Source organism: Pteropus medius, unplaced genomic scaffold (genome assembly GCF_902729225.1).
Source record: "Pteropus medius unplaced genomic scaffold, Ma_sr-lr_union100, whole genome shotgun sequence".
Taxonomy (NCBI): domain Eukaryota; kingdom Metazoa; phylum Chordata; class Mammalia; order Chiroptera; family Pteropodidae; genus Pteropus; species Pteropus medius.
Window position 1 is genome coordinate 5,389,765 of NW_024343733.1, and position 22,929 is coordinate 5,412,693.

The 22,929-nt window shown below is 41.8% G+C and overlaps 1 protein-coding gene across 12 annotated transcripts in view; it reads right to left on the bottom strand.

Annotated features, from left to right (window-relative positions):
• Positions 1–22,929, bottom strand: part of CIT (citron rho-interacting serine/threonine kinase) — a 145,766-nt gene that overhangs the window by 55,298 nt on the left and 67,539 nt on the right. For all 12 annotated transcript variants that reach the window (XM_039868284.1, XM_039868285.1, XM_039868280.1 and 9 more), the window contains 10 exons: positions 20,270–20,375; positions 19,241–19,384; positions 17,848–17,967; positions 13,352–13,522; positions 13,029–13,079; positions 12,453–12,506; positions 10,191–10,331; positions 8,166–8,291; positions 4,570–4,665; positions 785–901 (listed from right to left, as the gene is read on the bottom strand). In XM_039868284.1, coding sequence (XP_039724218.1) covers positions 785–901; positions 4,570–4,665; positions 8,166–8,291; positions 10,191–10,331; positions 12,453–12,506; positions 13,029–13,079; positions 13,352–13,522; positions 17,848–17,967; positions 19,241–19,384; positions 20,270–20,375 — 1,126 coding nt within the window. The remainder of the gene's footprint in view (positions 1–784; positions 902–4,569; positions 4,666–8,165; positions 8,292–10,190; positions 10,332–12,452; positions 12,507–13,028; positions 13,080–13,351; positions 13,523–17,847; positions 17,968–19,240; positions 19,385–20,269; positions 20,376–22,929) is intronic.

The window sequence follows — 22,929 nt, forward strand, 5'->3', positions numbered from 1 at the left end:
ATTACACGTCCCCACACTAGCTAATTGGCTTACATTAAAAACATGCAGAAAGTCCTATTTCCGGAGCCTGACACTCTATAAGTAAGCGGGCCTCATTAAATCCCCGTGTCATCTACATGTGGCCTGAGCCTGCAGGAGCCTCTAACCTGAATCTGCAAGTTCATACTTCTCATCACCCGTGGGGCTGTCATTTTCTGAGTGATTCCTTTTTACCCAGCCACTATTGTCCTAGATTCTCTACATCGAAGTTTCGCCAACATAATGAATCATAAAAATCGGGGGGAGGGGGGATGTCCTGGTTAAAAATACAACTTCCCAGGACCCTCCTTTGGAGATTCTGACGTAGGAAGTCTCAGTGGGGTCTCAGATAATATGCAGATTAACAAGCACTGAAGGAGAACCGCATGAGCAGTTCCTCTGAAACACCTGCCTACATGGATTAGAAAGGAGAAAAAGAGGCAAATAAAAGGAAGACACATGAAGGAGGCCAAGGGACACTGGGCATCTTGGCAGGGAGCATTTTGAAGGATGATGTTCTAGCTGGTAACAGATTGGCTCTTAAAGAAGAGTGTGAAAGGCTAAATTGGCCGCCCTGAGCCGCCACCTCCACTGCTTTTACGAGAGGGAATTCACAGAGAGAGCTACCTGTTAGCAACGAACGCCACAGGATAAAACAGAAAAAAAAAAATTCATTGGCTGAAATGGACTCATCTCAGGTGTGTGGTTCCTGGCATGGTTTACAAACCCTACTTTCAAGACTGGCCTTGCGATTCCTTAGACCTACCGCCTTCTGCTCGCTGAGAATTTTGCCTTTCTCGTGGGCCTCCTCTTCGTGTCGCTGCATCATATTCTCCAGAGTCTCTTTATCGGCCAGGTCCTTCTTTATCTGATTGTCCAAGACCTGTGGGAAACAAAAGGAGAAGTTAGTTCACTGAGCAGCAAAGCTGAGCAGGAAGACTAACCGGGACCACTTGAGAAAAACGGGAAAAGGAGGGGAAAAGCAATGAAGAGGACAAGCCCTCCGCACTCTGGGGCAGAGAGAGGGGTTGGGAGTCTGTTTCTCAGCCACGAGGAGGTTAAGAAATCAGGTACCACCATGAAACAGCAAGTAACTCATGGACTTGAACTAAGAGCTTATTTTAAAATCAGCAGTCAATAAAGACCCGAGTGGTATATCCAAAATGGAGGGGGGCTCCAAAATTAGAGAAGAAAAAAATAGATCTCCACAGATCTCATAATTTGCGGACATTACCTGGGGACAACTTTATCATAGCCAGTGCACCAGGAGTTTTCAGAGCATTACTTGCTCTTAATTAATTTGTACCAAATTAATCTAGATAGCTCTGGGCTGTGTACAGAGAGATAGAGAGCTGGAGCCTGAGAGTCTGTGTGACCAAGGCTGATGTTCAGAAACAGCCAGGGACAAGAGGATTTTTTGCCCCACCAATGAAGTAAGTGGAGAGTCAACATAAAAGAAAGGAAAAAAAATGTCTCTTTCCTCCGTTATTTCCTCTGATCCAGATGCAAAAAAAAAAAAAAAAAAAAAAGTCACTGGAAAGAGAAACTTTCCCCAGGGGAAGAGAAATCATGTGTTCTCAGTGCTGAGAACACCACTGTAAGCACCTACTGTTCCCAAGAGGGAAAAAAATGAAACGGCAATGGTGTCACCATCCGCCAGCTTGATCTAATGTTCTGCAAGGCACACACGCAGCCCTACCAGTTGCCAAAACAAGCCAAAAAGGAAAAAAAGGAAGACATCATAACTTGTCCGAGCCTTTGACCGCAACGCTGTGTTTCTCATCTGCGAGAATCTACTCTGCTGTTCTGCACAACACCAACTGCATCTGTCACTGAGGAGAAAGCTGAAAGAATTGGGGTCACCCATGGGACTGAAATCTGCCTTTCCCACAATGCCTATTGTGAAGGGACCTTCGTAGCTTATGGGGACATCATCCCTAAAAAGAGCCAGGCAGCAGGGAGGGGGGCCACGAGATAAAGAAAGGAAAGAATGGATTTCAAAGAGGGCTTTAAACTAGAACCGACTGATGGAAAAAAATAGAATGAGAGTTGGTGGAGAAGAACAAAAGGTGGAGGACAGGGTCATGGGAAGAGGGAAGATGCTCAATAGGAGAAGCGGCCCATTCTCTTAGATGTCGGGGTGTGATTCTAAAATTATGAACAAGAAAAGGATAGAATCTAGGGTATGATCATAATTATTACTAAAGCGGCCTTACAGAGCCTGAAACAGAAAACATAAAGCGGAACAGGCTAAAAAGAAATGCTTTCATAAAAATTCCGGGAGGGATAACAGAAGAAAACAGATCTTTCCTAGGACCTATAAAACAAAGTTCTTTCCATCTGGAAGGCAACAGAGACCACGTAACACCTACGCCAGGTATGCTTTTTTACGAGGTGCTAATGCAATAAAGCACATTTTCAGGATGCCTCTGCTCAAAACAAGACCCCAGCTCTGGCAGTGACGCACACCAGTAAGAGGTAAGGCGAGCCTGAAGAAATAAGTCTCTGCCAAGAACATACACATCTCAGCTTTGATAGGATCAGACTAGCAGGAGGATGAGCAAGAAGATGTTTGGAAGGAAGCAAGGTATTTGAGAGATTCCACTGCAGACATTTATATCAATTTAAGTCAGAACATGGCTTTTTGACAAGAAAGTCAATATAATCACACAAATCACAATGAATTTTGCAAAAGGTTATTTTCATCATGCAATAGTGTCAATGGACTACTGTATACATTCTCATAATTATCTGAAAGTTAGTTTATTCCAAAGATAAAAGTCTAGAAGCCAGTGAGAATTCAAACCAAAAGGATTGGTATATAAAGTTTAAAATGCACTAAAGTAGAGGATCATTGTCACCTTTGAGTTATTTTCCTATATATGTATACATATATATATATACATATATATATATACACATATATACATATATATATGTATACATATATATATAATTTTTTTTTTTTTTTTTAATGAAAAATAACCAAAAGTAACACCAAGGGTAAAAGAAAGAAGGTGCCAGGGTGGTAAATGGTGACGATGCTGTGGGAGCACGTACATGTTTGGTTCTTCAAAAAAGGTCAGCTCTTTGAGAATATCAACCAAATCAACAACAGCATCATCATAAAAATTAAAAGCCTCCTTCACTGTCTGATTTGGAAAAGGAAGAAACAATATTTGAGATGTAATCCCCAATGTCTGATTCTCAAGAACATAAGAAATGAGTTAAAGGCTTGGTCCAAAATCATAATGAAAATGTGATGTGATTTTTAAAAGGAAATAAATAGGCTGGCATCTGTTTCTGATCACTGAATTTATTAATAATAATCAAACTGAAATAATTTCAATAATTGAAATAATAACTGATTGTATCATTTTATATGGTGGGCTAAATTATTTAGGTCAGCTATTGTACAGAGAATAACTTACAATGCTGGATAAAATACGGAAAACATTTTCCCAAAAGCACCTAAAAGTTGGCAAGAGAATCAGAAATTATAGACTAAAATCTAAGTGAAAGCATAAACCTAGAAAGGTAAAATGGGCACAAAGCTGTTTTTAACTTGAGGGATTTACTAAACCAAATAAACTTGAGCTTCATTTTTAATAGCTTACAAGGATAAGAAGACAGACAAATCAAAGCTCAGGGCCACCCCTCAAGGTGGGCACACATTTTCACTTAAGATCTCAAAGAATTCTCATTAATAATTTTCCAAGGAAAATGAGCTGTGCACCAGGAGACAGCCACCATGAACCAAGAGAAACCACAGAGCAGAAACAGACCTTCCAATATTTCAGATATTGCAATTATCAAGACAGATCATAAAAAACTAGGCTTAATGCATTTCAAGAAATATAAAACAAGCTTAGAAACGAATGCAGGGAATAGAAAATGGTCTTAAATAATCTAGGAAATTTGAGAAAGAACCAAATACAAAAAATACAATAACTGAAATTTAAAAAGACTGATTACTTTCAAAGAAAGCAAAAGTTAGGCTGACAGCCGACTTCTCAATAGCAATAATGAAAACCAAAATTCAGTGGAATGATAACTGCCAACCTAGAATTCTATCCCCAGTCAAAACATCTTTCAAGAATAAGAATGAAATAAAGACATTTTCAGACAAGCAAAACAGAGAGCTTGTCAGCAGCAGATCTACACCAAAGAATGTCTTCAAGGATATACTTGAAACAAACAAACAAAAAGGATCCCAATTCTGAAATAGAAGAAAGAAACTGAAAGCAACAAATGTGGCGAATCTGTCTAAATCTAAAACATCTTGGACTGAACGACAGTGGGTCAAAAAACAGTTTAAAGGTGAAACTGAGATACACGATGACAACATTTTTTTAAAAATATTTTTTGAGCCTCTGACGTCCAAGTGTCCATCTGGATAACACCCCAAAACCTCCCACCATAGCCTGAGGACAGCATTTACCCCAGACAGTCCTTTGGACTAGCAAGAAGTGGCCCAAAGTGCCCAGGAAGAGAGAGAAGCTATGTGGTGCTACAAGAGGAATGCCAGGAAAGATCAGAAAGTGCCGTTACTTTAATTTTTTCCTCGTAGTGCTGCTCTTTCTGTTTCAGGTGCACCTCTAGGTGCTGGGCTGAGAGCTGGGCCTCCCGGTGCTTCTCCTCCAGCTCCTGGACATAAAAAAAGAGATGGTCAGGTGTGCAAAGGGCAGGGAATAGCCAATATACATTAGACAGTCACAGGAAACATGACTTTGGCACAGGCAACAGGCATCTGTTCCTTCATCACTAGCCCTAAGGCTCTTGGGAAGGAAACCACCACTGAGCCTTGGCCCTGGGTTTCCCAAGTCCAAGTATTCACACATAGACACACACAGCTGGTGGGCTAGGATCAGAAATCTGTCAGTGTGACAGGTCAAACAAAGACAGCTCTTCGGCTCTGCATAGAGAAATAAGAGTAACAAGGCAACATTTGAAAGTTTAGTACAGCACAAAGCCCCTGACTACTACCTTGAGCCTCGGGCCATTTTCACTATTATGACAGCCTTAAACGAGAAAAGTAATTTTAATTTACTTTAAATTTAAAGTTAATTTATTATTATGGTAAAAAATATTTTGTATTTTTCTCATTAACAAAATGATTGCTCAAGAACCCTAGCTAAGGAGCAAAACTAACGTTACAATTCAAACACTTTGAGTTTGGAATGATCATTTTAACTGACTGGTACATGGAATACGTGCATGGAGACATTCATATGATACAATGTTTACATGATACAATGCTAATGGGAACAGAGCAGAACATAAAATACACTAATAATAATGATGTAAATATGTATGCGTACGTAATAAAGATGGGAAGAGAATTTGGAGTAACATAAGTAGCTCAGATTGAATGTTCTCTTCATTCTTCTAAGTATTCAGATTTTAAACAAAATTGTTATTCATTTGAAAATTATACTATTCATTTGCCAATGTATTATAAACGGATCTATAAAAGGCAGCATTCAATTCAATGAAACATTCTCTAAATGCAGATATCATATCTGCATCCACATTAATTCTTATGAATCTGGACCCATTAGTTAATTACTAATAACAAAAGTCGTTACTCCGAGTTTTCATCTCTTCACAGTATTATGAAATTTTTCTTTGAAATGGAAGTAATTACAAGAATTTTAAAGAATGAAGAAATTATACGGGATATGTCCATGAAATGAGAAGAAAACACTTTCAAATTTGCATGCACATAAAATGTTACTGATTAAGCTCTTGAAATTCTAAAGTCTGCAAGTGTTGACTTTGCTTTGGGGGGGCCAATAAAGTGTTCAGCTTTAAGAGCAGGTGTTCAAGGTCTGTTGCAATCTAACCGATGTGATCTTGAAAAGTTGAACTTAGGACATGGTTCCATAGTGTAGCGGTTAGCAAGTCTGCTTTACACACAGAAAGTCCTGAGTTTGCGCCCCAGTGGAGCCACGGTCCATGGTCTACGGCCATGCCACCCTGAACAAGCCGGATGTCTGATCTCAGAAGCTAAAACAGGGTGGGGCCTGGTTAGTACTTGGATGGGAGACCACCTAGGAAGACCAGATGCTTTAGGCATAAATAATAATAATAATAAAAAACTGAACGTAAAGAGGACTTTAATTAATAAATGCATACTTTAAGGGCTTTATGTACACTAAAAGATCTCCTGCAATGACTTCTTTTATTAAAGCAAAAGACTGCTATAATGAATGAGAACCCCAATTATCTGTTTGAAAAGTTCTTGCCAGAATAGCAAATATTTTGAAACAATGACAGTTTGGGATCTGTTTCCAAGCATTATCATTATATGATGACATTAAGGACCACCTCTGCCCATGTCCTAGATATTTTGCAGCCTAAGCGCAGGGTTCTTGAGCAAAAGGCACCTTCCAATAAATGAAGTCACAACTGCAAAGGTACTCGAGCAGGTGACAAGATAGATTAAGACAGAGAAATCTGCTTACTTTTCCTTTATGTTAGAAGTCACTTGATAGTCAGCTTAATTTCAGTTCTCATAAGATAGCACAGGAGTGAAAATCAGAATCTAAAACGAGGTCCAAAACTCAGATACCTGAGACTAACAACTTTAAGACCAAATTTCTGGTCTACATATGAATTGGAATTTACAACATATCATCGAATAACATAGAACTCTATATACCTACATTTTAATTGCAAGTGAACCTTTGGAAAAGCAGATATTCTAAAATCTGACTTCTTGGCAGTTTGGCATTTTTTGTTGTTGTTGTCATTTTTTTAAAACGTTAACTTTTCTATACGTATTGGATCAAACTCTTCAGTCCTATTACACAAACACTGTCGTTTGCTGCTATATTTCCAGCTCCTAGAACAGTGCCTGGCACATAGTAGAAGCTCATTAAATATTTGTTGAATGAATGAATGAACACATCACCAGTAAACAGAGAAACATTTTGCAACCACAAGAGACTTAACCACTTTGTTTGCACCAAGCAAGAGACAGCAGTGGTGGGATCTCGGTGGGTTCTAATCTCACTCATGTTAAAATTCACACACTTGACAACCGCCAAGAGAAACTTCGATGACGGAACAAGAGAACAGAAAAGAAAGACTAACAGCCACATTTGCCTTTGTGTACAGACGTATATATGAAGACTGTGTGTCAAAGCAAAACAATCCAACCAATTTCTCCTTCAAGAGCATCCACAGGCTCAAGAAAATATACAAACATAGAAATGTAAAGTTTTGAAGGATTTTTTTTTTTTTTTGCATTAAGTATAGACCTATAAGTTGGCCATTCCTGAGGTCATATGGTTGCTGGTGACTCATTTCCCAGAAGTGATGCAGAGAGAGAGAGAGATGAAGTAACCTGCTCACCACCTCGCCTCCATATGGTAGAGAGGAACAGCCGACTACTCGAGTCTCTCCTGGGTGGGGGAACTCTGAACGGACTCCGAGTCATCACTAAGTGGCACCAAATTCTTGGCTTTGGGACTGAGATTCAAGGAGAGTCCTTCAAAGGTTCGCCTGCCTTCCACCCTGGCAGGGACAAACACCGCCCGAGCCTTCCTTGATTAAGTTAATTTGGTTATTAGAGCCAACAACAGAATCATGATGATTATAAATCTAAAAAAAAAAAGATCTGCTACATCTAAGGAAATTGAAAAAATAATAACAACAACAATCAACTGTAGCAGAGAGAGTGAGTGGGTGAACATGGATCTGTGACAAATACTACACTGAGAAAAACAATTCTGCATGACTAATTTCTTTCTCCTCCAAAAACAAGGATCTGGGTTTTGGTCTAAACCCCTACAGCTTTTTAAATTGGCTTGCGAAGTTAACAGCCGTACAAAACTCTGCTAAGAGAAGCACATAAATGCTACTGTAAAAATCTATCGGAAGTGACAGAGGATGCACTTTCATATTTTAAAATGTCAGGCCGTAGCAGACAGAAGCAAAAAAAATAATAATATTTACGGATCTGTTACCGGGGCTGAAACGTCCCACACTGGGTCACTCGCACTCTCCTCTGATGTGGCGCATACACTGAAGCCGCTTCTCTTAACTCACCTACGCGGAGATACGTCCCCTCTTTTGACCCCCTTCCCTCTGCAACCTCTAACCTGTTATCTTTTAACTCTTCAACTTTCGTTCCTGCTCACCAGAATTTTATCAGCCATCTGCTGGATCTGTTGGGATTTTGTCTGGATGTCATCCTTCAGTCTGTTTTCTCTACGCTCCATGGTCTCTAGCCTCTTTACCTTGTTCTCCAGAGAATGGCGGCGTTCCTGTAGATCGTGAATCAATCAGAGAATTTTAATGGAGTAACTGCTACGGGCATAACGCCTGCGCCGAGGGAGAGAGCCCTCAAGAAGCACACACTCGAGGCGGAAGGGGAAGTCTCAGGCACCCGCGGCAACAGCGAAGAAAGTAAGACTCTATCATTCGAGTACTCAGCTGTGAAGGTTACCAGAGTGCATTCATTCATTCAAATATTTACCAAGCGCCTACTATCTGCAAAAGTACCATGCTAGGCATCACGGAAAATACAGAGAGGAAGCCGGCATAATTCCTGCCCTTGGAAAAGATAAGACAAACACAGATAAACATAATATAGGTTAAGAGAGGGAAGAGCCATACAGCAAATAGGTACAGAGTGCTGAGGGAAGTCGTAGGCAGGAAAGAGGACATTTTACCCAACAGGTGGCGGGGAAGAGTCGCAGAGACGCGGGCTTGGGAGAGGGCTGGGATGTGGAGGGCAGAAGAGGTTGGAGGGAGGCCTTTCAGACAAAGGCCGGCACATCTGCAGAAACACGCAGGTGGTCGAGAGCCATTTAGGTCCCGGCTGAAGCCCAGAGTGGCTACAGCTTAAGATGAGTGATAGGGAGTAGCAGCAGAAAAGGTGAAAGGGGAGTATTTTCGGGTCAAATAGCTGAGTGTCATGTACCGGGCTCAGGGATGCACCTAAGATATATTGGAAGCCCTGAAAGGTTTGGGATGGGGCGGGGGGTGCTGACGAGCTCCTGTCTGAGGTCCATGAGTCTTAGGGTGTATGAGCTAGCTAGAAGGAAGGAGCGACTGGAAGCAGAAGTCCAAAAAGTTACTATTTGCTCAGCTAAGAGGAAGAGGGCCTGGACTCTGAGACCTACAGAAATGGCAAGCGGGGGATGGACGGGGGAGACGTGCAGCTGTATTTAGAGGACTGAGTGACTCACTGAATGGCAGGGTTCAAGGAGAAGCAGAGATGATGTTAAGGTTTCAAGCCTGGGGTGGCTACATGAATGACGGTGGCCCTGACCGCCATGAGGAAATTGAGAGGGGAACGCAGCTCGTTGGGGAAGAGCCCGAGTTCCTTTTAGATTCAATTCACTGTTCAGACACCCAGTCAAGATGTCAGGGGGACAGTGGGAAATACTGCCTGAAACGTGGGTGAGGATGGCCCCAAAGAGACATGCCAGCACTGTGACAGGGAAAGGCGGAAGGCCCAGCAACAGGGGGGACGGTTGAATCAAACTATGGCACATCGGTTGTGTAGACCAATCACCACGGCGCTACGGGAGGTGGAGAGGAGAAAAAAGGAAATTTCACTTTTTATTGTATAGTTTTCAGTACTGTTTAAGTTTTTGACAATGAGGAGACACTTGAGCATTTCCTATATAATTATATGTAAACAATTTCAACAACAACAACAACAAAGAATATGAGAGAGAGAAAAGGCCCAAAAATATAGATCTGGAAAGTCATCAACACACGGGTAGGTAATAGCTGAAGCCTTGAAAATTAACATGTTATTAACACTGTGGGGAAAAGGCAAGGAAAAACAAGGGTACAGAGGGAAGGAAAAGAAAAACTCAAGGACTGCATTACAGTTCATCTATGTAACCATAAACCCTCCCAGACTGGTGAGCAAGTCGGAGGAAAAACAGAAAGGGAAAGCTTTTATCGAAACATCTTTCTACTTGAAGCTGCTATGACAAATCTTCCTTTTCCCCTGTGGGGAAAACGTTTCCAAGCCTCTCACATTTCAAAGATATTTGCAGAAAGGAAAGCGGTTTGGCCCAACAGAAGCAAGAGGTGGCTGTGTGGTTCCTCTCCCTTGGCACAGCCAAAGGCCGGTCACAGTTGTTCGCAGGTGGCCACGCCCGGACCAGTGTCAGTCCACCACGGGCTAGAAGCCTCCTACTCACCTCGGCCTCAACTAGCTTCTTTTTTATGCCCTCAGAGGAATCCTCGCGGTTCTGCAGCTTCTCCAGCTCACGTTCGGCTCGCTCCTTTGCCTGGCGGATATTCTGTAGCAGCTCGGTGGCCTCTGCACTGGCTTTTACTGCCTACCAGGAAAGAGGGAACAGGACACAGATGGCCAAATTTATTCAGTATTCTCAAGAGAAAACATCAGGGAACAATAAGTATGTAGAATATATCCACTTTTCAAAACAAATAAACATTCGCTTTATTCTGTTACTTCATCTAAGATGCACTTAGATATATATGTATATATTAACATTACTGAATTTGGAATGCATCCTACAATCAATATTGACAGCATTTTCTTCTTTGCATACATAAGATAATGATGTACCTGAATTTCACTAGCATCGCAGATTCAATGCAACGTAGTAAATGCAAACACAAAAGTCTAGAATGATTTATTTACCCAGGTATTAATGTATTTACATCAGAGCATTAATTTTCTCCATATTTAATTATCTCATTTGCTAATTTTCCTATGGGGAATTTGTACTACGTTTATAAGAAAACAAAGATAAAAACTACAATTTAAACTTTTTTTCTTCAAATAAATACCTTTCGAAGGGCACAGCAATCATTGTGTTCATGGTAATTTGCAAATCCATATTTTTTAAAAAAACAGCTAGACCTTTTGAAGTTAATTTTTATTTGGGTCTTAACTATATTGCAGCTCTTACAGCATCACAGTAAAGCTCTGCATTTAAGAGACCAACAGCTTCCCACTTACTTGCTTTAAATTAAAATTTTAAAAAATAGAAACAAAATTTAAAGTGGGAACTGCAGGAAAACTCCAATTTCAAGACCAGCTCTGTCCAAAATGGGAGCCACTAGCCACATGTGGCCCTGGAACACGAGAATGTGGCCAGTGTGACTGAAAAGTAAGTTTTTAATTTTATTTAAGTTTAATTTATTTAAAAACTGAAATAGTGTATATGTTTTATTTGTGACACATGCTGCCACAATATTTTGGATATATTGTTTTAAATAAACTATATCATTCAAATAATTCCACCAATGTTTCTCTTTGCTCTTTCTAATGTGCCTACTAGAAAATTTTAAATTACAGCTATTGCTGACACTTGTGGCTTACATCAGACCTCTGGTGGAGACCACAGTTCTAGACGAAAACATGAGTCTTCACACAAGCTTCTAACTGAAAGAGGGCAGTACAGGTTTTCTTTAGTGAGCTCAAGAATAGGTAAGAAGAGGAGAGATGAATGGAGAAAGAAAATGTGGTATGTAGTCAACGGAATATTACATAGCCTTGAAGAAGGAGATCCTGTCACATGCTACAACATGGATTAAACTCAAGGACATTATGCTAAGTGAAGTAAGCCAGTTGCAAAAGGACAAATACTGTATGATACCACTCATGTGAAATATCTAAAGCAGTCATAACCATAGAAAAAAGGTGGTTACCAGGGACTGGGGGAAAGAAAGGGGAAATTAGTGTGTAGCAGGTATAGAGTTTCAGTTTTGCAAGATAAAAGGGTTCTACAGATTCTTTGCACAATGTGAACATACTTAACACTACTGAACTGTACTCTTAAAATGGTTACGATAGTAAATTTAATGTTATGTGTCTTTTAACACACTTAAAAAAAAAAAAGAAGAAGAAATAAGAAAGGGCTCTGTTAAACTAAGCCAGTAAACACATTCACAAACATTCACAAGGCATGTCTGAGAACCACATTCATTCTGGCCTTTTCATTAGCATTTCCAGTGTTCGACTAGCACGAACTTTTGCAGGATTCTATAAACCAAACCCACCCCCTTCCCCAACCACAAGATGACTCCACGGCTCCTCCCACATTCCAGCAATGCTGCCCACAGAGTTTCTGATTGAAAGCAGTCTGAGCCGTGAACAACACATGCATCTCTTTACAAATGTGCAAACTGGGGAGCCTGGCCCCATGAAGGGAGAGGGAGCCGGCTTCCTGAGCTCTGTCATAGTATAATTAGAACTTTTACTTGAGAGTCTCACACAGCTTGGTTTTTAAAAATAAACACTGCTGACACATCTCAAAAGGAAAAAGTATATTCATAACTCTCATATTTTCAGGTAATAGCTCACTCCCCCTTCATTTTCCTCAGTGCTGGGTGACTAATTCTGTTTCTTTCATCTCTCACGCTCTAGAACACGGCAAAGTAAAGTATTTGGAAACAGAAATTAAGGTCCCAAAAAGTCACTTCGGGCTTACCTTTTCCAGCTTCTCTTGGAGCTCCTGAATTTTGAGCTGCTGCTCAGCATTAATCTATAATTAAAATCCCAGGAAATAAAGCAAAAGATAAACCAGTATTAAGATCTTGCTATGTTTATTGCAGTCCTATTTCCTTGAGGCTTCTGTGGGGTCTTTTTGTTTTGTTTTCCAGTACCTACTAAGGGAGAGGAAGAACAGTGGCCTATCCGAAAAGACTAGGTGTCCCGGTGCAAACCTCCATGCTGACCATTTCTCTAGAACCAGCAACATACAAACCGCAAAAAGAGAACCAAAGTCGCCCAGCACCTTAAAACAATGAGAATTTCTACAAATGTTTTACTAAGAGTCTGGGTTTATTTGTTGCCCTGAGCAGGCGTGACAAGAAATGAGGTGTCCGTTATGCCTTTTAGCACCATAGCTGAAACTAAAAGTGACCACCCAGAAGTTGACCATCAAAATAAACCTAGATGAAAGTTCTCTATTCATTGCAAGAGTATTCTTCCCAGTGACTGGCCACTGATAGTAACTTTTAAAAGATTATCTACCAAAAACAGCAATACCAATAATGGAAAATACCTTCTCCAGCTTGGAATATTCTCCCACTTCGGGCTTCCCTTGATCCTTAGCCTGTAATTTAAAAGATACACCATAATGGGAAGTCTCGAGAACATTAAAATCTAATAGATAACACTGCCTGCTGTACTTTCTTGGTCTCTGTGACCAAAATAATAATGCGGATGATGATAATAAATAGGTTATCTTCTAGAAAGACCAGAGGCTTTCCAGGGTATCCGATTATTTCCCAAATGTATACTCATTAAGCTAGTATTCCCTTTATTCTTGCTAAGATCACCCATGACTCTACCCCTTAAACACCCTGCTGGCTGGTGGCTAGCTACCTTCATCAGTTTATGCTGACACTCTGTGGCCTTCCGCTTGAACTCTTCAGCGGCGAGCCGAGACTCTCTCAGCTCGGATTCGTAGAGATCACTCCGTCTTCTTGCTGAAACCAGGTCCTCTTCCAACTGATTCATCATCAACCTCATTTCTTCCACTTGAGCCTGGTACTCCTAAAGAGCAACGGCAGAAAGGTGAACTTCAGAACTCCTAAAAGAGTACTTTGACCACAGAGGGAAGATGAAAATTGAAGAGATTGGCAGAGAGGAGACCTAGACAGAAGGTGAGTTGACAGATGGGCAAAAGGGAGAGGTGTGGGAGGACGAAGAGGGAGAACACAGTATTAAATCTTTAAACTGTTTTAATGCAGAATCTGTATTACTAGTAACACCATTTGGAACGCATGTGCCTATAATAAAATCTTTTGAGCAAATAATACCACAAATAAGCAGAACACCTCTAAGCATCTGTAACACAGGAAAGCTAGAAGGGATGTTCTTTAAACAACCAGGATAAACTGCTTATGTGTAGCTTTCCTCCAAGGGTAATCGTTTATATAGATTTGTCCTTTAGAAGTCATGTGCTCCTAACATAATTAGATATGGTACTAGTTTTAAAATTAACCTTTCAGATGGCACAAGGGGATAATTGGAAATCTTGATGGAAAGAATCTTGGAAGGTGAAACTCATCATGTCAGTTTCTCACCATTAATTTTTCTGGGCCCAAAACTGAATGATGAAACTTAACAATGCTCTTGAAAAGCAAGTCACCCTGAAATTTGGAAGAGTCACAATACTCTGGCTCTGGTCAAAATAACGTGTGAGAAAAATTCCAGAGAAAGAATTATCTTGTTCCCTCAAGCAAACCCTTTAAAGTGATCCAAACAGCCTGACCTTTTCTAAAATGCATTTCTAAGATCAAAACAGAACATATGAAATGAGGTTTTTCAAAATTGGATTTACCAGAAGAAATGGGCAATGGTTTTGAAAATTCTTTGTTAGCAAAATCAAAGTTTATACATATAAAGATTATGAATGAGCATTTATCCAATCCAAGGTGCCTGGTGGGGGTGGTATATAAAATGAAAAGAATAAGGAATTGAATCAGACTGTCTTTGACATTCACAATACACAGTGAATATCTCTAAGATCCATTCACCCAAGTAATAATTGAAGAGGTATCAACAGAGCAAGGATGGGGCTTTGTAAATAACAGGGTATAGAGTAAATCTTTCATCCTATTGTAACAGGCAATCCCCTCAGTGCACACAAAAGGAGAGGTGATATTCCTATGAAGATTGGGTAGTTTTCATGCAAGCACACCTCTCTCTACCTCATTGGAAAGGAAAAAAATGTCCCCAGAGTAAAGCACGGTCTCATTTCACTCCACCCAAAAATATACTGTTATTGAAGGCCAATCTTAGAAGTCCTGGGGGAACCAGTTTCCCAGGTGGTGCACTCTGAGTGGGTGATGTGGGGTGATAAAACCAAAGGGCTTTACAACCTGCTCGTGGTGATCTGAACCCAGAGCGGAACGTGAGCCATTATGTATTATGGGAGACAATACATCTTCGACTTGGGGTTTTTCTAGAACCCTCAGCGAGGGTCACATTCTGATTTCTGTGGCCCTGAGTACTGCGGCTTCCTGGACGCCTTCCTCCATAATTAATTAACTGATTGATAGATAGAGAAATAAAATGAAAATTATATTTTATAACTGTGTTCATATAAAGCCCAAAACACTAATATTATCTATGAAAAGTTTTTTGATCTGAAAGCTCAATTTCTTTCTTCTAAAGTGAAAAAGTTTGTTGTTTTTTTTTTTATCATTTTATGGGCACCCAAAAGTACCATGAGCCCTACCCACAGCCACAAATACCAAAGTGTGGAGAAAGCAGAGCTGGGAGAAAATCTTGGGCATCTTTTATCCTCAAGCTCCCTTTTCTTTCTTAAATTTGTGTCAGCGAGAAGGGAATATAATTTTCATGTTTTGGCAAGAGCAAGGACAGAGCGGCTGTTCATCCTCCTCAACAATTCTCTTGCCTCAGCTGTTGGTGCCCAGGGGAGGAAGGCAAAAATCAGGCCACATCTCTGCCAGCAATCTGAACCCCTGGGGCACCCAGCCTGCCACAGGCACCAAAAGGAATTTCGTCTACCTCACTTGTTGAGCCGCTGTTATTATGCTGGATACTTCAAGGCAATCTTATCAACCCAACAGCTAACCAAATCCCTGCTTCAGAAAAAGTCTGAGAGATCATCGGGTCTGTGTCCAAGGACAGCTGAGCGAGCCGTCGTATCTCAGCACGGACTGAATTATAAGTCACGGCTGAGTGGGATCAGGATGGGAACCATGAGCAACTTTTGAAGCCTGTCTAAGGTAAGTCTTCTGAATGGAGCATCAGAATTTTGTGGAAAGGAAGTATCAGACATAGTCCTATTCATTCAGAAATCCTGAGACAACGAATGCCTTCCATATTATCCAAACTTCTGTTTCCCGTCCTGAGGAGTGTGCCAAGGGGAATCGGCAACTGCTAGTCATGACGCATGAATCAAACCATCACGTGAGACTCTTAAATGTTTGTACTTTAAACCAAATCCAAATACTCTATAGGGAGTAGCTAAGTAGAAGCAAAGTATTAAAAAATTAATAGTTGTATGGAAATTAGCTTTCGAGATAAAGAGTGGGGGCAAAAAAAATGCCAAATCTGGGAGGAATCGGCATGCTGCAAACCAAATATTAGGAGTTTGCTGAAAGCATGAAATGCTTTTTTTCTGGACTGCAAACAGCCTGCTCTCACAAAACTTATCAAAAGTCATTTTAATAAATCCTTCTTCTGATGAGAAATCAAATCTGAAACTAAGAAGTTTTCTTTGTGGAACTTTTAGCAGTCGTTAAATCTAAAACTCCACATGCATGCCAACTGTGATATGAATCACAAAAGACATTTCTTTGAACTTAACCACCTTTCAAAATGTCCCGATAATTCTGTTTCTATGGAATTCATGGACACCAGCTGCTCCCTCTAGTGGCCAAACACAGCTTTCATTTCCCCCAGGATGTCACCAAAAGCAAATTTCCAAACACATTGAACGAATGGGAGAAAAAAAAAAAAATCCCACCACCTCTTGAAACTTTTAGGATAAAAAAAAAACTTTGTTGATAAAGGAGCAATGAATCAACTATAAAAGCAGATTTTTCAAACTGTACACGTGGCCTTCAAAATTTCTAAGATTAGTATCGTTGTTCAGAAGCCTGATAACCAGATTGCTACGTTTCCTCTGCATATTTACATTTTTATTGTGCAAGAGAATATTAACCAATCATTTAAAAATATTAAGGTGAGAAACAGATTATGCCAACAAAACCCTCCCAAAACAATAATTCTTTCTTTAAAGAATAGTTAGTGGATCAAATTATTTGCAAGAGCTTCTTACATTTCATTTAGCATCACCCAGATGGCTAAGTTTGTGCTACCCAGAGACAAAAATGTTCATTTCCATCACTGTTTACATTAGGTTTTCTGAAGTGAATGAGAGTTGCCTGGCAGCTGATAATTCAACTTTCCAATTGCACATTGTCATTTCTTCATTAAAGTTTCTATTTACGGTTTCTTCAAAGGACAGAAAAATCCATGCTAAAAAGGAAACAATGCAGTGAAATAAAAATGGACCATCTAGAAAGAAAACCCTTTTAGAAAAGGGGAGGAAAAAAAGAGTGGGCTTTTTAAAGGTCTCAGTGCTCTCTTCCGAACACACAGGATGGCTTCCTGCACCCAGATTTGCCAAGTTAAATCTAACTCGGCCTTAACTGCTCAAACTCTACTTCTAGAATATTTCTTTACATAAGTAAACCTATGGATTATCCAGGCTTCTCTCAAAAATTTAAAGTATATTTGAAAAGCTATAAAAATATTCAAGTTTTTTTAATAGCCTAAAGCAGAGGATGGCATACTTTTCCTGCAAAAGGCTATATATTAAGCAATCTCAGCTTCGTAGGCCACATCGTCTTGGTCACAACCGCACCCTCTGCCACTGTAGCATGAGAAGCAGCTACAGACAGTGCGTAAATAAATAAGCATGGCTGTGTTCCAATAAAACTTTATTTATTATGGACACTAAAATGTGACTTCTACATATTTTTCACATGTCATGAAATATTCTTCTTCTTTTTTTTCCCGTTTTTAAAAATGCAAAACCCATTCTTAGCTTGTGGCCATAGAAAACAAGTAGTGGACCAGATTCGTCCCAGAGGCTGCTGTTTGCCCAGCTTTGCTCTAAACCTATGCCACAGTAGCCATTATGGGGTGCAGATTTCAAAGGAGCTAGAACAAGCACTCTACAGTTTATACAAACCACGGAGAATTGAAAGTTTCCAAATGACCTATATACCTCTCTGTCTCCCCACTCTCCTGTCTCTTTTCCTCTCTGCCTCTCAAACACACCTCTCTGGAAATCAGAGGTCACACCGGCCGCCCTGCTCCCGGCAAGGCAGTCATACCTGCTCTTTGATTTCTTGGAGCTTCCGGCTCTGCTCTCTGATATCGTGGAGAAGCTGCAGTGCTTTGTCATCCTCCTGGGACACCTCCATCCGTGCTTGCTCCAAACTTCGCTTTAAGCTCTGCAGAAAGCAAAAATTTTAATAGGAATGCCCTGTGGATCCTGCTCTGTTTGAAAAGATTCATTAAGGGAGCTGCAAGCCGCTTCACAGACGCCAAGACGGTTTCGGGTGACGGACCAAAGTTGACAGCTTCCAGTTGGTTGCCGATTCCAGTTTTCATCCTGTAAAACCCCTGGATTCAAGAAACATCATCGCGACCTTGTAACCTTACGAATCTTGCCTGAAACTACAGCAACCTGTCTCCTACCACCAGATATCTACCTGTCGGAGCAGATACTTACTTGTGTGTTCAGGACTAAAAATTAGGATGATCCCTTAGCCATTATAACCACCATTGGGGTGGCTACAAAGTCTTTTCTGTAATATCAGTTATGCAAGGACTCTCAAGTATACATCTCTTTCAAAGTAGCAATGACTGCATTCTCTGCCCAGTTGTCATTTAAGACTCTCCTAGCAGTCTATTTTCATTTCCTGGCTTACATCTCCTGGACACCTTTCATCCATAAGGTTCCCTCAATGCTTCAGTGGCACTGAAATATAGATCTGAAATACATAGCTGAATAACTTCACCCACCACTGAAAGGCAGCCAAATCTGGAATGGAAACATAGCAGTTATTCTTAATTAGCCATGTCCTATAGATTTCCTCTCCCTCGTGAAAAAAAAACAAAACAAAAAACTTGAAAAATGTGTGATTCAAACTTCTTAAAACTGTTTAATTGGGCACATTAAGAAAACACCTGGATGAAAAATTTAACGAGACAATGGAGAAGACAGTCTACTCTTGTGAAGGAAAGAAAAAAAAAAGCCACATGGTAAATAATGACAGAGGGTCTGGGTTTTAGAGGCTTAGTTTTCTTGTTGCTACGCTGGTAGTAGGCAATGGAAAAGTGATTTCAGGCAGATTCCAAATACATTTTCTTGCACTTATTTGTGAGTTTGGTTCCCGAGGCTGACCGTGTCAGACATAATGCGGACCAGAGAAGTTGGGATGGGAGATGTCAGGGCTCTCTGTGACTCGCTGCAATGAAGACTACATCCGCCTCCAAGCTCCGCGGCCTACCCGGACTTTCTAGAGCCCAGTCTCACTGCTCTGGAACCCCTCGCCTGGCTCACTCTGCTCTGCAAATCACAGATCTCACTTCTGGACTCTCCCTCTCTCTACGTCCTGCCATTGGCTGTGATGTGCCTCATGAAGCTGTCATGAAACAGGATGAGACACACACAACAGGAAGTGCCACCTCCAAGGGAAGGGGACTTTGGGGAAGGCTCACACTGCATTCTGTGATGTAGGTAGCAAGGTCCTGCTCCAGGAGGGATCTCTGAGTCTCAGAGGCCTTCAGCTCCACCTCCTTCTGACTAAGCACAGCCTCCACCTCTGACACTCTCCGATGTAACCGGGTCATTTCCTGTTCCATCTGAAATAAACACATCGACAGGTTAAAAAGGCCCATGGAGGTTCATTGGGAGCAATCAAATCTCAAGCACCCTCCGAAACCACCTGGTGGTCCGGGCTAGTGCTATTTCGCCAAAGGTTAGGATGGAAATACCATTGTTTCTTCGCCAGGGAGCACACAGATCTTCGTAAGGATTGTCACCAATGCTAGGTCACTCCTCTCATTCAAGTCTCGATTCACACTTGATCACTTCTCTAACCCAGTGAGCAAGGAAGCCACAATCATCTTTTTTCACCTGTTTGCTTTTTTGGTTGGGTTGGGTTTTTGCAGACGTCACTTTAATTTATCCCAAATCCATCTTGATCCCCCCCATCTCCTTGCAAAGATCTAGAGGACAAATCCAGGACAGGGCAAGGAGATACGTATTCGTCTGCACTCTTAAGAGTCCCAGGCAAGTAGTGATTTTTACGAGCTCCCAGAAAGCTGCCCCCAGGCAGGAACAGTGAGTGTTAAGAGACGTTGAGCATAACCAACACCGTGGCCACAGTTACATAAGCAGGAGTTTTTAAAGACTAGGAAGAGAGACTTCGCATCACTCAAAGCAGATGGGCTGCATCTCGGCCACAGGTGAGGACCCACGCCACCTGCCGGAAGAAGCAGACATCTGGCTGGGCCATGCTGAGGAACCGGCCGATTTAAATCCAGGGCCTCCTCTGGTTAAGATTTAAAGGATTTACAGCAACGTCAAGGCCCGAATTCATCTCTCTCTGAGCTGCCGGAGGCGTGACTTCGGCGAGGGAGGGAGCAGGTGGCTCAGTGCCAGCAGCGGCCACAGGCGGCTCCCTTGGCATATATTGACGGGAGGATCCTGGAGCAAGGAGAGAGGCCGGCTGTGGAAATAAATACCTTGTGACACTTGTCCTGGGAGTCTTGCAGCTCTTTGCTTTTGATGAGAAGTTTCTTTTCCATGGAGCTAGTCTTGGCAGGGGAGTCCAGGCCCGACACAACAGACCTAGATAGAAGAAAACCAATGTCAAGGTGGCAAGTAGGTGGGCTTGGAAAGATGCACTCAAAAACTCTGTCACAGACAAGGGACCTTCCGGAGTTCTGTGGCTGTTAGCAGAGTGTCTAATGGCCTCAAGGCCATGAGGCAGGGAGGTGAAAGGAAGCAAGAACTCTGGAAGCAGGCGAACCTGGATGTAAAGTCAGTCACCACCGACCTGTGGCAACAATTCAGGCTCTCCGAGCCTTGGGTTCCATGTATATGAAGTGCAATGATCACAAAAGGACCCACTAAAGAAGGTTCAAACGCAGCATCCCGCTAAGGGCTTCAGTCACTTACTCAGTAGGTATGTACTATGCACCTACTGTGTTCCAGAACCCACTCCAGGCACTGGCATAGCAGTAAAGAAGATGTCAAGGTCCCTGCCCTCCTGGAATTGACGTTCCACAGAGGACAGGAAGAATGCATCAGGCAGACACACAAACGAAAAGGTTACAGACGATGATAATTTTTGTCAAAGAAGGAAACAGAGTGACGTGATATGATAGAGGAAGTGGGTAGAGGGTCTGCTTTAAGTAATCAGGGAGGGTTTCCCTGAGAGAGTACATTTGAGCTGGGGCCTGAAGGATAATAAGGTGCTGACCATCTAAAGCTCTGGAAGGGAACAAGCTCTAGGGAGGAGAAATAACAGATGCCACAGTCCTGAAGCAGGACAGCTAACCCAGCAAGTACCCAATAAATATCGTTAGTTACTATACTGATCAAATTATTGTTTATTCTATCCCCAAGCTAGCCAGTTGATTGTTTCATTTTATAAAAACTGGTAAGGCTTATTATGGTAGGCCAAATAATGCCCCTGCCCCAAGATGTTCATATCCTGACCTGGCAAGAGACTGTGTAGATGTGATTAAGTTAATGATTCTGCAATGGGGCCATTATCCTGGATTAATCTGGGTGGGTCCAATGTGATCCCAAGGGTCCTTGTAAAATGGAGGCAGAAGAGAGAAGTAGATGTGACAACAGGATTAGGATCGGAGTCAGAGAGATTTGAAGATGTTATACTGCTGGCTTTGAATATGGAGGAAGGGGCCACAAGCCAAGGAATTTGGGCAGCAACTAGAAGCTGGAAAAGGCAAGGGAACCGATTCTCACAGAGGCTCCAGAGGGTGCTGCAGCCTTGTCTACACCTTGATTTCACCCCAGTTAACCCATGTCAGACTTCTGCCTCCAGAACTCTAAGATAATAAATTTGTGTTGTTTTAAGCCACTAAATTTGTGCCACCTTGTTACAGCAGCCATAGAAAACTCATACACTTCTTAAGCACTGACAACAGGCCTGGTTCTGTTCTAACGCTAGACATGTTTTAACTCTTCATTTCCCACAGCAACTCCAGGAGGCAGATACAATTTATTATCCCCATTTTATAGATGAGGAAATGGAAGCCCAGAGAGGTTAAGTAACCTGCCAGTTACTAAGTGGTTTCTGTTGGTCTCAAAAGAAAGCTGGGGTAGCAACACAGACTTGATGCCCCTGATATAACAACCTTCAGGAAAACATCAACAGACAGTGCAGCATGACCTCGTAAGAGCAGGCTAGAAGGATGCTCTCTCCACAGCGAGGACATACTTCCTCGCACATGCGTGTGTAACTCACACACTCTGCTTCATCTCTAGAAGCGGTTAATTATGGGTGGAGATGACAGTTCTCATCCAGGACAGCTTCCCTCAGGGGTTGGCTCCCTGGCACAAACACTAGGGTTAGTGAAGGACGGGGCTGGAGCGAAAGCAGGCAAAGCTTCCTACTCAGGGAAGGTCATGTGGCAGAGCCCACCACGGCCCAACAGCCCCATCTTTGTTGCCTTGGTAACAGGATTGCAGGAGCTGGTTGTCGATGAGCCTTCACTTCCTACCAGCAGGTGAAAGTCCTGCTTTCTGCTGCCCCAAACCACTTCCTTGCCTAAAAGAGGTCAGTTCTCCGCAGCAACTTGAAACACCTCTCTCCCCGCAGCTTCCAGCCCAGTGACAAGGACCGGTGTGTTAGTGCTGGTTCACTGAACCCCAGTGACACCTCCCTACATACACACACTACAGGGCAACCGAGTGATTTGATACCCAGAGTCAGGCTGCTCTGTTCAAATTCTGACTCCCCAGCTGCATGATCTCTCTGAACTTTGGTTTCCTCATCTGTGAAACGGAGATAATTCTCAACCTGTTCAAAGAATTCTTGCAAGGATTAAATGAGGTACACTGTGTAAAGCCCCTTAGCACAGTGCCTGGCACGTCATGAAGGTTCAGTAGATGCCAACCACTACTTAATCACTGTCATTTCTATCACAACCCATGCGACATCATAAATAGCACATGCCTGACAGGCCTAAAACGGCTGCTTGAAATAGTCAAACTCAGGGGGCTAAATTCCCTCTGTAACATTATTCATATTAAAACAAATGTCAATTATTCATAGAAATGGGCAACAGGGACTGAAATCCAGAAACGCATCCTTTTTAAAATCTAGCTTTCGGACAAAATTTTTAACCAATTTCTACATCTCTCTCACTAGCCT